The sequence below is a fragment of the Hirundo rustica genome, chromosome 3 (assembly GCF_015227805.2).
Source record: "Hirundo rustica isolate bHirRus1 chromosome 3, bHirRus1.pri.v3, whole genome shotgun sequence".
NCBI lineage: Eukaryota > Metazoa > Chordata > Aves > Passeriformes > Hirundinidae > Hirundo > Hirundo rustica.
The window spans coordinates 63,318,146-63,332,131 of NC_053452.1; the positions used below are offsets into that span (position 1 = coordinate 63,318,146).

At 37.7% G+C, this 13,986-nt stretch overlaps 1 protein-coding gene across 8 annotated transcripts in view; it reads right to left on the reverse strand.

Annotated features, from left to right (window-relative positions):
* The window catches only part of TPD52L1 (TPD52 like 1), a 52,210-nt gene that overhangs the window by 12,774 nt on the left and 25,450 nt on the right, over positions 1-13,986 (reverse strand). For all 8 annotated transcript variants that reach the window (XM_040060124.2, XM_040060125.2, XM_040060122.2 and 5 more), the window contains 2 exons: positions 13,032-13,180; positions 1,929-2,030 (listed from right to left, as the gene is read on the reverse strand). In XM_040060124.2, coding sequence (XP_039916058.1) covers positions 1,929-2,030; positions 13,032-13,180 — 251 coding nt within the window. The remainder of the gene's footprint in view (positions 1-1,928; positions 2,031-13,031; positions 13,181-13,986) is intronic.

Consider the following 13,986-nt stretch of genomic DNA (forward strand, 5'->3'; position numbering starts at 1 on the left):
CACACCATGTGCAAAGCACAAGTAATAGGACCTGAGAAATCCTGAACTGCTAAGTCATCCTTCCCTCTATAATGCAGAGCTAGTGCTCAATGTATTTACACAGAAACTCTTTGGTTGCTGCTGTAGGATCTAAAGCGTGGAAACAGCAACAGGACCTGTTTGCTGAGCTGTGAGCTTGTCTTTTTTACAAGAGGAAGTGTTAAGAAAGAACATAAAATGAAACAGGGAATATGTTGGTGCCACATGCATGACACACATTAACACATTTCTCAAAAATACAAAATACGACTAGAAATGCAGGGAAGGCAGAAAGAATTAACAAAGGTTACAAAAAGGCTTGTGAAAGTGACTCATCCAACTGAAGCCTGGAAAGAGGGAACTGAAGTGAAATACAATAAACTCACAAGAATTAATGAGTGAAATGAAGGTCAGAAGAAGAACTCACTCACTGTTTCTCATAATGGAAGAGCCAGAAAGCACCAAAGGAAAGACCAAGGAGACTCCAAATAGGGAATGAATGAATGAACAAATAAACCACAAAATTTACCACGTAAATTTCTATTCATCTGGGGGGAGACATGAGGTGTTATGAATTTCAAAAGCTCATATAAGTTAAAATAAATTCTAAATAGTGATAAATCCTTGAAGAAAAACTCTCAATAAATTTTAAATGAAGGCTCAAATTTATGTTTTTGAAAGTTTTCAGCTCTGAGATTTTTGAGCACTAAAAAAAATATACTAAGAAAATATAATTTCATGCCTGCTTATTCTTCTGTCCTTTGATAGGCATATAATACTCATGATTGTTTAACTGCATCAAGTAAAAAATTCTTAGTTATATTCATACTTTGGTTGCAAGTCACTGAGTATATTTTCATTCTGAACTGTAGTGTGGAAAAAGACACTGTAAAGCAAATGATACAGTAATGAAGATTTTCCTTTTCTAGTTTCACCTAGAAAAACATTAGTACTTCTGTAGAGGATTTGTTAAGCTGTATGTAAAATGTAGGTATTGAGGGGGGACTCTAAAGATTTAAGATCCAGAATAAAAATAAAAACGGAGGGAAAAAAGTTTTAGCTACCATTGACTAAGCTTCAGTCATTTGCAGCACAGACAGATCTCAGGATATGGTTACCTCATACATTACAAAATAACAAACAAGTGAGTACATACCAATGGGATAACATGCACTATTAATAAATGAGACCCTAATTGTGCAGGTCAAACAGTGTATTGTAGAGTTACCCATGTCCATTTATTTTATCACAAAAAATCAACTCCTTCAAACACTCCAGAATTTCTGTAATCCTACTACCTAATGAAAACTAGAATGTTGGTTTACAGTGTACAATTTCTGCTCTCATACTGACGAACTTTAGGACCAACACTTTCAATGATACATCAACATATAAAGCCTGGCACTAAAGTAGCTTTTAGTGACAGTTCTACTGACCTCAACTCCTGTTACTTCCATCATACCTATTTTTATACAATTGCAGAAAAAAAACCTGATTAAAAATAGCCTGAAATGTATTTTGTCTTATCACAAGCAGCTCCTATGTAGTGTTCTTCTTCTTCAAACGATATTTTTCTCCAGCATCCACATAAGAATAAAATTGGGTTAATAATGATCTAACAGCAATTTTTTGTTCCATTTTAGTTATACATTTCCTTGAGTTTGCAAAGTTATTACAAAAGGATTTCTGACTGTACTCTTTTTTTTTAAAAAAAACAGGACTTATATAAAAAGTCTATCTTTGGTCATCATTACACCTTCTTTCCACTTACAAACATTAATGTTATTAAATATTCTAACTACAAACAACTTAAACCTTCTAAACACTAATTTAGAAGCAAAAGAAGAGCTGACAAATATTTATACATTTAGTCCTGTAAATAAGACCAGAGAAGCAGCAGATACTGATACCTCATATCTCCAAACTTCTTGCTGATAGCCGTTCCTACATTGCTGATAGCTGCTGTTGCTTTTTGCCCCGCATGGCTCAGAGTCTCGTGTGTTTTCTTGTAACTGGAAACAAAAAATAGAACAGAAATAGTGATAAGTATTAAAAAAGAGAGACTAGAATCTCTGCAACTAATTTCCCTCAAAGTCCCATCCACTGAAATGTTAAGAAACATAGTAACTGTAGCTCAAAACAAACATGCAAGAGCTTCCTAAGTGTAGGGTTCTCCAGAGCAATCCTTCGTTTAGCAAACTTCTCTTTCCCCCTTGCAGATAATATCCCCTAGATGGGGCAGTGCACGTTGGTTAAAAGCAGAATACAGTGATTTGTTGAATACCTGTTTGATACAACTTCTGATTACAGAAAATTATATTTACATCAAGTATTCTTCCAGCAGACACTGACCTTTTGGCAAAATCTGCTGTCTGAAGCACAGAAAAGAATCAGGACAAATACAGCTCTTTCAAGCGTATACATATTAGGTAATTTTAACAGATACACTTCAAAATGATTCTGTGATATTTAAAATAGAAAAAAATAATCAAATCTGTTTCCATATGCCACAATATTCCTTTTTTTTTTTTTTTTCTTTCACTTTTTAAAATTTCTTTAAAGGAAAACTATTTGGGGAAGGACAGAGAAAGAAAACTGAAGAAACCTATAGAGTGAATGCATATTCTTAGTAGGACTGAATTCTAAAATATGTCACTTATTTCACTTATAGCATGCAGATTCAACCACACAATCATCTGATCAATTTACTGATCCAGATTACCAGCTCTGACCCATACAGACCCTTCAGTACAGTTAACTTGCACTCTCAGAGTAACCAATGAGCTTTTCTGCGCAGATGATTTTCTGCCGACTCAACTAATTCTAAGCATGTCAGAGGCTTCCTTCTGAGTAAATTATCTGATACTCCCAGTGACGCAGACAAGCTCAGAATTAGAAGTACTGACCTAATAATAAAAGGAGAGCGTACTAGAATCAGTCTTCTATTCTGTGGCATGTGTTGGCAGACGAGAAGAAATGAACATGAAAAATTCAGAAATAAAACTACACTGGTTCTCATTCACTTTTGAACAAAAAACTATAGGATCTCAAGCATGTACTAAAATACACTGGCAATTGATTAAAAAAAAAAAAAAAACAACTTACTGCCTAAGTCCTTACAATGGGGTATTTTCTCATTATTATTATGTATATGAAAGCAATAACTTTGTGGAGGAAGGAGGGGAAATAAGATTAACATTTGCAGTATGGCACATCACATTTTATGCCACATTGTTTTAGCCCCAACAGGACTTATTGCTGAAAGTCCTCTGTTCAGGACTGTGTTTTACAAACCACGGGTTTGATGGCAGAGGCCACATAATGTTCTGTTCTTTCAGATTTTATGTTTAATGTTAATTTTGATTTCATGTTCCTAACCCACAACATCCTACTGACCTAGCATGTTCTTAAATTGCCAAGTGAAAGGGCTCCTTCTGTGAAGGTGCTTGTCTCTGTTTTCACTGACTAACAAGGCGATCCACAGGGAGCAACTGAAGACTATGGTATGGGATCTCTAGGAGCCTCCAGTTAGATAAGCTGAACCAAACACAGGCAAATGTTGAATGACAAGGGCTAAAACATTGCAACACTGACAGAAGGAACACAAATTTTAATTAGAAAGGAAGAAGCAATGGTTATGGCTTGTTTAATTTGTTTTAGTACAATATAGAGAAGATGGAAAATACTAGTTTTTACCGGATTTCATTTCTTCTTAGCCAGTCTGTCCTCGGGCATAGCAAGAATGCCATACTCTTATTTCACTAAAGCTCTAGCTTAACTAGTTTAATAGCTGTGTCATTCTCTTGCTGACAGCAGATATACTCTCATATAAACTAGAATAAAATAAGCATGCTACTATCAAACTATAAGCATGTAGCTTTTTGGCAAGAGTTGCCTATGAAAAAGAAGGAAATCAAATATTCTATTGCCTATGGCATACATGTTTTAAAGAGTTTGTTAATAGAAAAGCTTCCTAAACTATTCAGCACAAGTAGAATTTTGCTGATGATAAAATGAAGGCCAAGATTTGACTTGCAAGTCTAAAAGATCCTTTGCAGAGCAACCAATTTATGTACAGGTTGAATGTACATAGGAAAATATTTTTCAGATATCCCTCTGAACTGATTTTTGAAATAACACCTTGGAGTTAATTTTATTTATAGGCATATTTAACTTTATGATAAAATATCTCTATGTCTTACCTTTTCACTGCATGTTCTTCACACTGTGTAAAACTATGTAGAGAACAGTCCAAAATGCACCATTCAGCAGACAGACCCAAATTTCACTGAGAAACATTAGAGTCCCCTACATATTTCTGAGCATTACATTGGTCAGAACACATCTTCAAGGAAGTGGCTGAAATTACACCGATTTTGACATTCCACCAATATTGTGTCTTCTCTGTAAATCCCATAAACCAAACATCCTCCAGTATTTCCACTAGCAAGGAAGACATGGAGACTGCATTTGTGTTCCTAATACTTTTGACATTACGTAAGAGCATAAATCCAGCTAAAACTGTTACACAACTAGTCTTTTTTCAGCACCAACTTCAGCAAAAAAGACCTATGACTTGTCCCCTCCTCCCTTCAGCAATGTTGAAAAAAAGTTTTAAGGAACAGCAAAATAACAAAGGTGAAAATAGACCACAGTGTGCAATACCTGTCAGCAGAAACAAAAATCATTAATTTGCATCTCAGTAGAGCTCTCTGATAGCTTAAAAATCAACCCCCCTGCCCATTCCCACCTCTCCACCATTACATGTATCATTATGGCTTCTTCATAAATAATCTTTCCACAGAGCACATTGCCTCACTGTAGTTAGTTATGTGCTGTGTTGATATTTGGATGCATGATGCACTATGTTTTGGCTCAGATATATTTATCCTTTTATACTCAGATATATTTATTTACAGCATCCATTTGATATCTTGCCAAGCACTCTGGTAACAATGATCTCTTCAACATATTCTCTCTGTCATCAGGGTATCTACTCAGTTATACTGCACATTAATCATCTGACCAAGCAGTTTTCATCATCTCACAGCAGTTTGTAATTTTGTTTTAATGCACTGAACAACTTAGATAATTTTCAGAAACCTTTGCCAGGAGAAATAAAGTTGGATATTCGAGGAAAGAACTACAAACACTTATTAACTGGAAAAAGAGCTCTGTGTATGGTTTAAGTCCTCCTTGCATCACCAGGTGCTCTGCATGCTAAGTCATCTACAACACCTGGGCACTCTCATCCTTTCAGGAGCCACTGCTGGCAATCCCTAGGTGAGTGCTGACCACCAGCTCATTGAGACAGGTGACAGCATCCTAGGAGTCAATCAGCCAGCAGCTCAAATTAGACCAGTGATCCCAAAACTTAGAGGCAGAAATACCCCAGCAAAAACAAGTTCAGATAATTTAGGAAACAGGGATTCAAGAAAGAATACCTTCCATCCAAGTCATAGAGTGCATTTTTACACAAATACATCATTACACTCGTACAAAGGCACCATCAGCATTACACCAGGTAGCATCAGCAAAAGTAGAAACAGCTTTCTTGATTTATTCAGTTACAGTAGGAATTCCTGCTCTGATTTTGTGGCATCTGAAAATACTCTGTAGCACAGTTAACAAGGATCACATTCTGTGCTTTCACTCAGCACTTAACAATATTTATAATGTATTTCATAGACAAGAAGGATTAAACAAGTTATATCAACTGCTGTCTCAATTGTAAACTTGTAAGTAACACTCACTTGTGAACATTTTAACATTAGCTTTATGTATTACCTTAATCAAAGATTTTCATCCATTAATTTCTGATTATAAATTTGTTTTAAAAATATGGTATTTCTTTAACAGAAGCAGTTATTTATAAAAATTATCAGAGGTTATCACAATATATGCTGATATTGCAGTTATATTCCAATAATATGCCCAACATAACTAAAAGGAGCTTTAGAGATAACTCACATCTCTAGTGCTGTAACATACTATTTAGTTAAGGTAGATTTGCAGCATATTTGACTGTATTTTCACTTGACAGTGTCATATACTACATTTAGGTTATGCTATCCTGTGACAACCAGATCTCCCTATATATATCTCACTGCGATTTTTACAGACAGTGAGAGGAAATATAAGGAGATACTGTTTCATAAAACAACATGAAGGAACGAGTGCTTTATAGAGAGAATAGCCAAGCAGCAGTCATACAGAGAACTAGACATTTAAATAGCTAACATCATCCTCAGGATACGACAGGACAATCATACTCGTCTCATCTCAGGACAGAATTGCCCTTCACATGGAAGAGTTAAATGTAACCTTCATTCACAGCTGCAATACAGGGCATGATGACAGAAGTAGGCTACACATATAGTATTTATATTTTGCATGTCAAGCTGAACATTTGATGTAATGCGGTAAACGATAAAGAATTTTTATTCAGCCTCTGTAAAATTAGTACATTTGCTAACTAGTACATCTTCATTCAGCATTATGCCTCTCCATCAATGCTTGCTAGCAAAATTAATCCATTTGAGAAACGCTCGCCTGTGATAAGACTCACAGAAGATGTAACAGAACACAAACAATTAACAACAAAACCATACGGTAGCGCAGAGCCTAGTAGCACAAGCCGTGCCCTCTGGAGCTTACTATCTTTTAGTTTTCAAACCATTAGTCAGCTAAAGAATGACTTTTCTGCAATCTATCTAAAGCATCTGGATCCCTGAGAATCTCTCAACTACAAAACTATTTTTCTATTGTTTTTCTGTGAGAAACAGCTCAGCATTAACCAAATTATGCTAATGCCCAAATGAGATAAATGCATATATGACAGATAAAAGGTACATAAAACATTCTCTAAGAGTATTCTTATTGTCATTTTTGCCACAAATGAACTCTAAGCTGTTGTGCATTATTTTTGGTTTTTGTTTTGGTGGGGTTTTTTTTAGTACTCTCCTGAAATTCATTCCAACTTCAAAACCAAATGACAGATGTATTTTTTGTCATCCTTCCCATTGCCAGGGACATTAAGTATTAACTGAAACTGTTGGCATTTGGACGGGTACATATGCCTAAATCTAAGGAAGTATGCACGAGGTAGTTCCTCTCCCACAGAGAGAGGAAGGAGAGAACTAAGGGAACTGAACCTCTGCAGGCTGCAGCAGAAATCTGTGCGCAGCACATGGAGGGTGACTGATCAATGGGCTGGAGAGAGTCACAGATCAGGAAAGGTGCCAGACGAAAGTGACAAATGTTCTGGGCTGTACTGCCCTGTAATCTTCAAACACTGGGAAAAAATATGGGATACACTTGTTTGAAATGCATTATTTGTTCAATGCAGCATAGAATGGGGAAGGAAGTGTGCTATGGTTACCCTCCTGGTAGAAAAGGCAAAATATGTTTGCTGAAGCACAGATGATCTTAAGACATTACAGACAGTTCTTCACACCTTAAACTATATCAATAACACTGTCTGTGGGCTCTGTGCTGTACATGAGATTAACAAAATTATGTGGATTAAACACATCATCCCAGCTTCTCTTTTCCTTTCTTCCCCTCCCTTTCTCCTTTTCCTCCCTTTCACTTCCTTTCCCTTCCCTTTCTTTTTCCCCTTCCCCTCTTTTCTACTAACTCTTTCTTGGATATTTTTAATCCTTATAATTTCAGAGATCCCAATTTACCTCGGACCTCCCTTCCCATCCTTACATTTAGATATACACACACAAAGATCACTATAATACACATGTATATATTTTCTGGTGCCCCGTGATAATTACAGTGGGTTTTTCCCTGAGAAACAAACTTCTGGAACAGATCACCTGACCTTACTGTGGAATTTCCATTAGCTGAAGGTTCTCATGCAAGCAAATGGACATACATCTTTTAGACAAGGAACAATGAGAAGAAACTAAGTTAACTTCTTGAAGTCCTTTCTCCTTATTACTCTACCCTTCCAAATTCAAGGCCAGAGACACATGTGGAAAGGCAGCAAAACAATTCTCTTGGAAGACAGCATGAAGGTTGCCTGATCTGACCCAAAGGAAGCAAAGGCAGTGGAAGGGAATGGCTCCTTTTACTTCCATATGGTACAGACTCACAGGTGATGTACTGTAAAGCCAATACACAATTTCTTCACTTACACAACTGTTACATTTACTTGCAAATTTAGAGAAGAAAATGTCAAAAGTTGATTACACATTACAATGAACAGAAACACCCACATTTCTTTTACTACCACTCGTAAGAAGTATGTGTGTGGGAACACAGTTTACTTAATTCCTAGAAGTCACAGTAGGACTGTGGCTGTCCACAAATTATATCCAACTTACTGAAAAAAGTTCTGAAGCTTTGGAACATATTACTATATATTTAAAGTTATATTAACAAAGACTGCCCATACCATAGATTGCAAGCCTAAAACACATGCAGTGCAACTATAACCTTCTATTTTCCTGTCACTGGCAGAAATTTGAACTATAAAACAGTAAGTTCCCAATAGTTGTTGAAACCTATGCAATTGTCCTCAGGTTTCCTATGAGCAGAACTAAGCTTGCTCACATAGTTCAGCCGGTATTCAATTAATAGATCTTTATTCTATCTCTGTAGGAAAAGGCCAAGTCCATGTTGAATGCTCTTGTCCTAAAGCTTAACTAAATCTCACATGCAAGAACAGAACAACACTGAAACCTTCCTAAAAAGGCTTGAAAAGACAGGCATCACCCAAAAAAAAAAAAAAAGCCCAGGGCTCTGTCTAGGAAACATGTTGTTTGGAGCCAGCACTTACAGTTCTCTTGATTTTCACCTATAATTGATGAGCTTTTCCTTTTGTACAAGTGAAAATTTCTGTCTGAGGTCAAAAGATGAAAAGCCATTTTGAAAACAGCTTTGTCAGGTTTCTATTCTAAATGTTACCCTTGTGCGGGTCCACTTTCCATCACGTCAAAGGCTTCCCAGCCCCTCAATTGGAATCACTAAGCATATTGACTTTAAAACATTTCACATCATTTCACTACTACAGCCTTTGATGATAGAATGGGTTCCCTCTAATTTTCTAGCTCTTCTAATAGTTTATTTGCCATGGCAGTACTGATGCTTACAGTGGTTTGAATGCCTGAAGTATTTCTTTTTTGGAGATATTTAGTAGCAAACTAAGCATTTTCATCTCCCTAGAAGCTCTCTCCCTAGTTATTCCAACCATGCGTTGAAAGATTAACCATTTGAAATAGAGGAGGTTTATGTCTTTTAACAGTTGATAACATTTTAACAAAGGACGACAAAGAAGTTTGTGGGAACTACTAGGCTGGAGTGAGTTTATTGGTGGGTAATTTTACAGATAAAACTGCTCCTTAGAACCTCAGTAGAACTGAAATATCTCCCAAGAGGACAGGACTATAATGTCTTAGGTTTTTTTTCCAAAGAACTACAGAAGAACACCAAATGAAAAGCGGAGGGACAAAGCTAAGCACGGTTACAAATTCTCAGCAAAGGGCAAGATATCCTGTGGATCTATGTCTTTGGTGCTTAATATGAAGGACTAGCGAAAGGCTAAAGTAACTCTTGTAACCTTCTCCATATATAATGGAATGCAATTCTATAATTGCATTGAAGAATAAATTACTTGGAGCTTTGAAAAAAAATTAGGTAACGGGAGTCTCAGTAAGTTCAACAAAGGGCAATGCAGAGTCCTGCAGGTTGGGATTAATAACCCAGTAGAGGCTGGGGTTCCACCAGCTGGAAAGCAGCCTTGCAGAAAAAGGCCGGAATCCTGGTAGAGAACAAATTGGACATGAGTCAGCAATGTGCCTTAGCAGCAAAGGTGGCTAACAGTATCCTGGGATGCATTAGGAAAAGTGAGTACAGGTTGAGTGAAGTGACCTGTGGTGGTGCAGAACTGTTTTATTAGGTTTTTATAAGAAGTTTATGTTGTGGTTCATTTCACTGTATCCCCAATTCTGTATCCCTTTTGTGTTGTCTGTATAATAAGGTGTTTTGCGTCAGCCTCCCACTCCTCACCTGACTTGTAACATCCCCTCTGCCCCAACCCCCCTCTCTGGGGCAGCTTGTCTATCACTTTGAGGGGCCCTCCCAGGTTGTGAAATCTCAGGGAGAGGGCTTCAGGTGATAGGCCCCCTGGGGGGAATTCCTTTAGCTTTGGATTTTAGTGGTCCAAGGCTTGGGGGTGGGCACACCTTGTTACTCCCTGAATTCCCTGATTTGTTGTTTTGTTGTATCCTCCCTGGAACCCCTCCCCCACTTATAGGGGGTAGGAGGGAGGAAAAAAGCCTCTCAGCCTCTCAGCTCGGAACTCTGAGCCTCCCTGCTCCTCAGCTCTTGAGCTAATAAACATCTTTTAACCTGCTAAGCTGAGAGCCAGCCTTTTCTCTTCTGCTGCTGTTGCTGTCACAACACAATTGGGTCCAGCTGCTAAGCTGGGAAGCCGAAACGAACTGGGACCTTCTGTGGCTGTGTTGACTCGAGCTAGCCGGAGGTCATCTCCCGCCCGGTGCGGGACGGAACCAGACAGAGTGACCCTTCAACTGTCAGCTCTGGTTATGGCCACACCTGAACTGCTGGTCCTGTTCTGTGCTTCCCAGTACAAGGCAGACATGGACAAACAGGAACAAGTCTAGCAAAGGTGCATAAAGATGGTAAAGGACTGGAGCACCTCTCATATGAGAAGGCTGGGAAAGCTAGGACTGGTCACCTTAGAGAAGGCTCATGGAAGGATTTCATCAATGTATATAAACAACCTAATGAAAGGAGCAAAGAAGATAGAGGAAAACCATTTTGAGTGGTATGTAGTGAAGAGGCAACCAGCACAATTTCAATGCAAGAAATATTAAAATATTTTAATATTTAAGAAAAATGTTTTTCACAGTAAGGGTAATTGAACATGGAACGGTTTTCCCAGAGAGGCTGTAGAATCTCCAACCTTGGAGATATTCAAAATCTACTGAACATAGTCTTGAGCACTCTGCTCTAGCTGGTCCTGCCTGAAAGAGGCAGTTGGACTAGACAGTCTCCTGACATTGCTGTCAACATCTCAAATTTTCTGTGGTTATGTATAAAACCAGGTTAATCTTCAAAAATACTATCTTCTACCTTAATCCACTATAGGGTAAAAATCTGAAGCATGGAAAGTAAGGAGACATGTGCAAACTTTACAAAAGCACCTGAATACAATGCATTCAGGTTACATAAAGCCTTTCTTTTGTAGCAGAACAACAATTAGAAAAGCTCAATTATGGTCTTTGCAAATATCCATGTAAAGACATTTGTAATTATTTCTTAAGTTAAAATAAATAATTTCAAAATCCACCAACATGACCCTGCTTCTAGCATCTAAATAAGAATGAATTATCTATTTTTAAAATACAAAAAACCTGCATTGCTAGAAGTTGAATACCCACCCACCTCTATTCACTGAAAACCCAGTCATTAAAAAGGTATGTGTGGGAAGTCATTCCAACTGAATGCCTTACCACCATGAAACCAAACCAAACTCAAGGCAATCATTTGCTCTCTAGTTACTGATGTCCTCTATAGCAGAACCCTTTGCCTCCCCCAACACCTAGATTATACCAAACATCAGTGCACTGAATAGTACAGGAAATTAACAAGTAACTTGTGGCCAAACATTTAAAATGTAAATGCTTTAAAATAGTCAAAATCTCAAGTTTAAATTTAGTCACTAGAGGTGGCATGCATTCTGTAAGTTAGGTCACGACTCTTAACTAGTGGTCAAACACACTTTACATGACTGTTTCTGAGAGAAGTCCACCCCTCTTCCTGTAAGTCCACTTTAACCCTAAGAATGCATCCCTAAATGGAGAGCTTAAAATGATTAACAGTAAGTGGACAAAAACTTTGGTGATCTGTGGCTTTGAAAAGTTACCTGTTAAAGAAAAGTAGTTTTAACTTACAGGAAAGGACACCAGCTAAGTGAAACAAAATTTGTCCTCTTAAAATCAGGTAATTTTAAAATTTAAAACAAGTAATTGTGGATTTAGAAACCTAAAGTACAGGCATGTAAATATTTTGAACTTTTTTTTTTTTTTTTAACAAGCTTTTCATCCTTCCTAAATCAGAGAATCTTGGTGAATAATGCTATCCCACTGCTATTTTGGTACAGCAACAATGAATCACTTCTATTACTTAACACATCCGTTCTTAAGGATGCTGGATAACCATGATTTGTACCAGCACTGGTGTTCTGGCATGAGGGTCTAGCAGAATTATACAGCAGTTGGACCATAAGCATGAGAATTTTCTGGGGCATAAATGAAACTTCTGCTGCTCAGCTCCACTTAACAATTTCTGGACACTTACCACCTAATGGATTGTAGTTTCTGAAACTCAGAAAAGCTACTCAGAAAGTAGCTTTTTCCCCTACTCCCCTGAATTTCAAGGCAAGATCTGGCACTGCACAGCTGTGAAACCTTGGGCAAGACTGTAATGAAAGCATTGTGCAAGAGTTGGGAGAACCCTTGTCAAGCACCTTTTCCCTTCATTTGGGAGCTGTACTAAAGCCTAGACTGAATTTAAGGTCAAGTCATATTACTGATATGCCTGTATCAGGCTAGGTACCTCACAGATCTTGAACTCACAGATTTGACTCCCTGGCTTGACCTAAGACCTGGCTCATCATTACAGATGTACTTGGAGATCTGAACTCTTGGCCTGACCCTCTTTGCTGGGACCTGCTCTGCTCTCTCTGTTGAGGTATTGTGGGACTGCTTCTTCATGGATGATGCCACTGCCACCCTGCCTTCTTCGCTGTCAAATCTCAGCTCAGCTCAGCTCACTTGTGGAGAAGCTCACTTTTCCTACTCCTTAAGTGTCAAATTCAGTTGTCAAATGAAGAGGAAAAAAAGCAAATGACTTTTCAGACAGCACTTGATGAAAGGTGGGTGGTTCTTTCTAGCAATGTTGCTATTAATTCAGCCCCATAAATTTTAGAAAAACATGGTATGTTCATATGTGTAAGTATAAAGATCAGTACTCACGCAGAAGTTGTCTGCATATCATGCCAGCTTTTGCTAAAGTTCTGCTTCAGTTCATTCATCAGACTTATGCCAAGTTTTTGTTTGATTTCAACCAGGTGCTTCTCTTTGGCTGCTAGCACTTGCCGCAAAGTTGAAATTTCATCCTCTAGCTGAGGGAAACAAGGAGAAAGGAGAGAGGTGTTAGCCTGTTCCCACAGAATGATAAACACATACAATGTTAAAAGGCTAAATGAATCTCACAAACTCATGCTTTTCATAGGCAGCTAGAAAGACGGAGCTAAGGACTTGTGGAGGTCACAAAGGCATGCCTGGAACTGGTACTATGTTAAATTAATGCCTCTGTGTCACCTATGCCCACCATCACACACATGAATCTGATAAGAGAGAGAATTATCCAGTAAGGGACTTGAGCCAAATGTGCCTAAGGGCATTAGGAGTCTCAAATACCAACTTTTCGTTCACTAGTAAAATGGGAATGGACAGGACAAGGGAAGACTAGAAAATTCAAGCAAATATCTTTCTTTGAATGCACAGGCTTTTATATTCATATTTGCAGATTTTTAGTCTTCTGGCCCTGAAAAAAAGCATAGGTAAACTCCTAGAAGCAAGTTAAAAAAAATAGAAAAACTGCATGATAATATATGACTTGAGAGTACAATCAAATGTTATATTCTTGTCATATGAGTTTTATTTATGTATTTCAGGCTCCACATATTTCAAAATTTTAACATAAAAATTTATAGTTGAGCTATTAACATGAGTGATTAGTACACAAAGCAAAAAAGCACACAGAAGACAGAGCAGATTAGTATTACCAGAGATCTTAGTATTTAACTAAACTGCAATTTCAAACTGTAAAGATGCCAGCCAGCCCAAACAGAGGAATATAATTCTCCCTGCAGTAGACATTTTTAAAAAATATTTAATCAAAGCCAGTGTTTTACCAAGGCAAGAA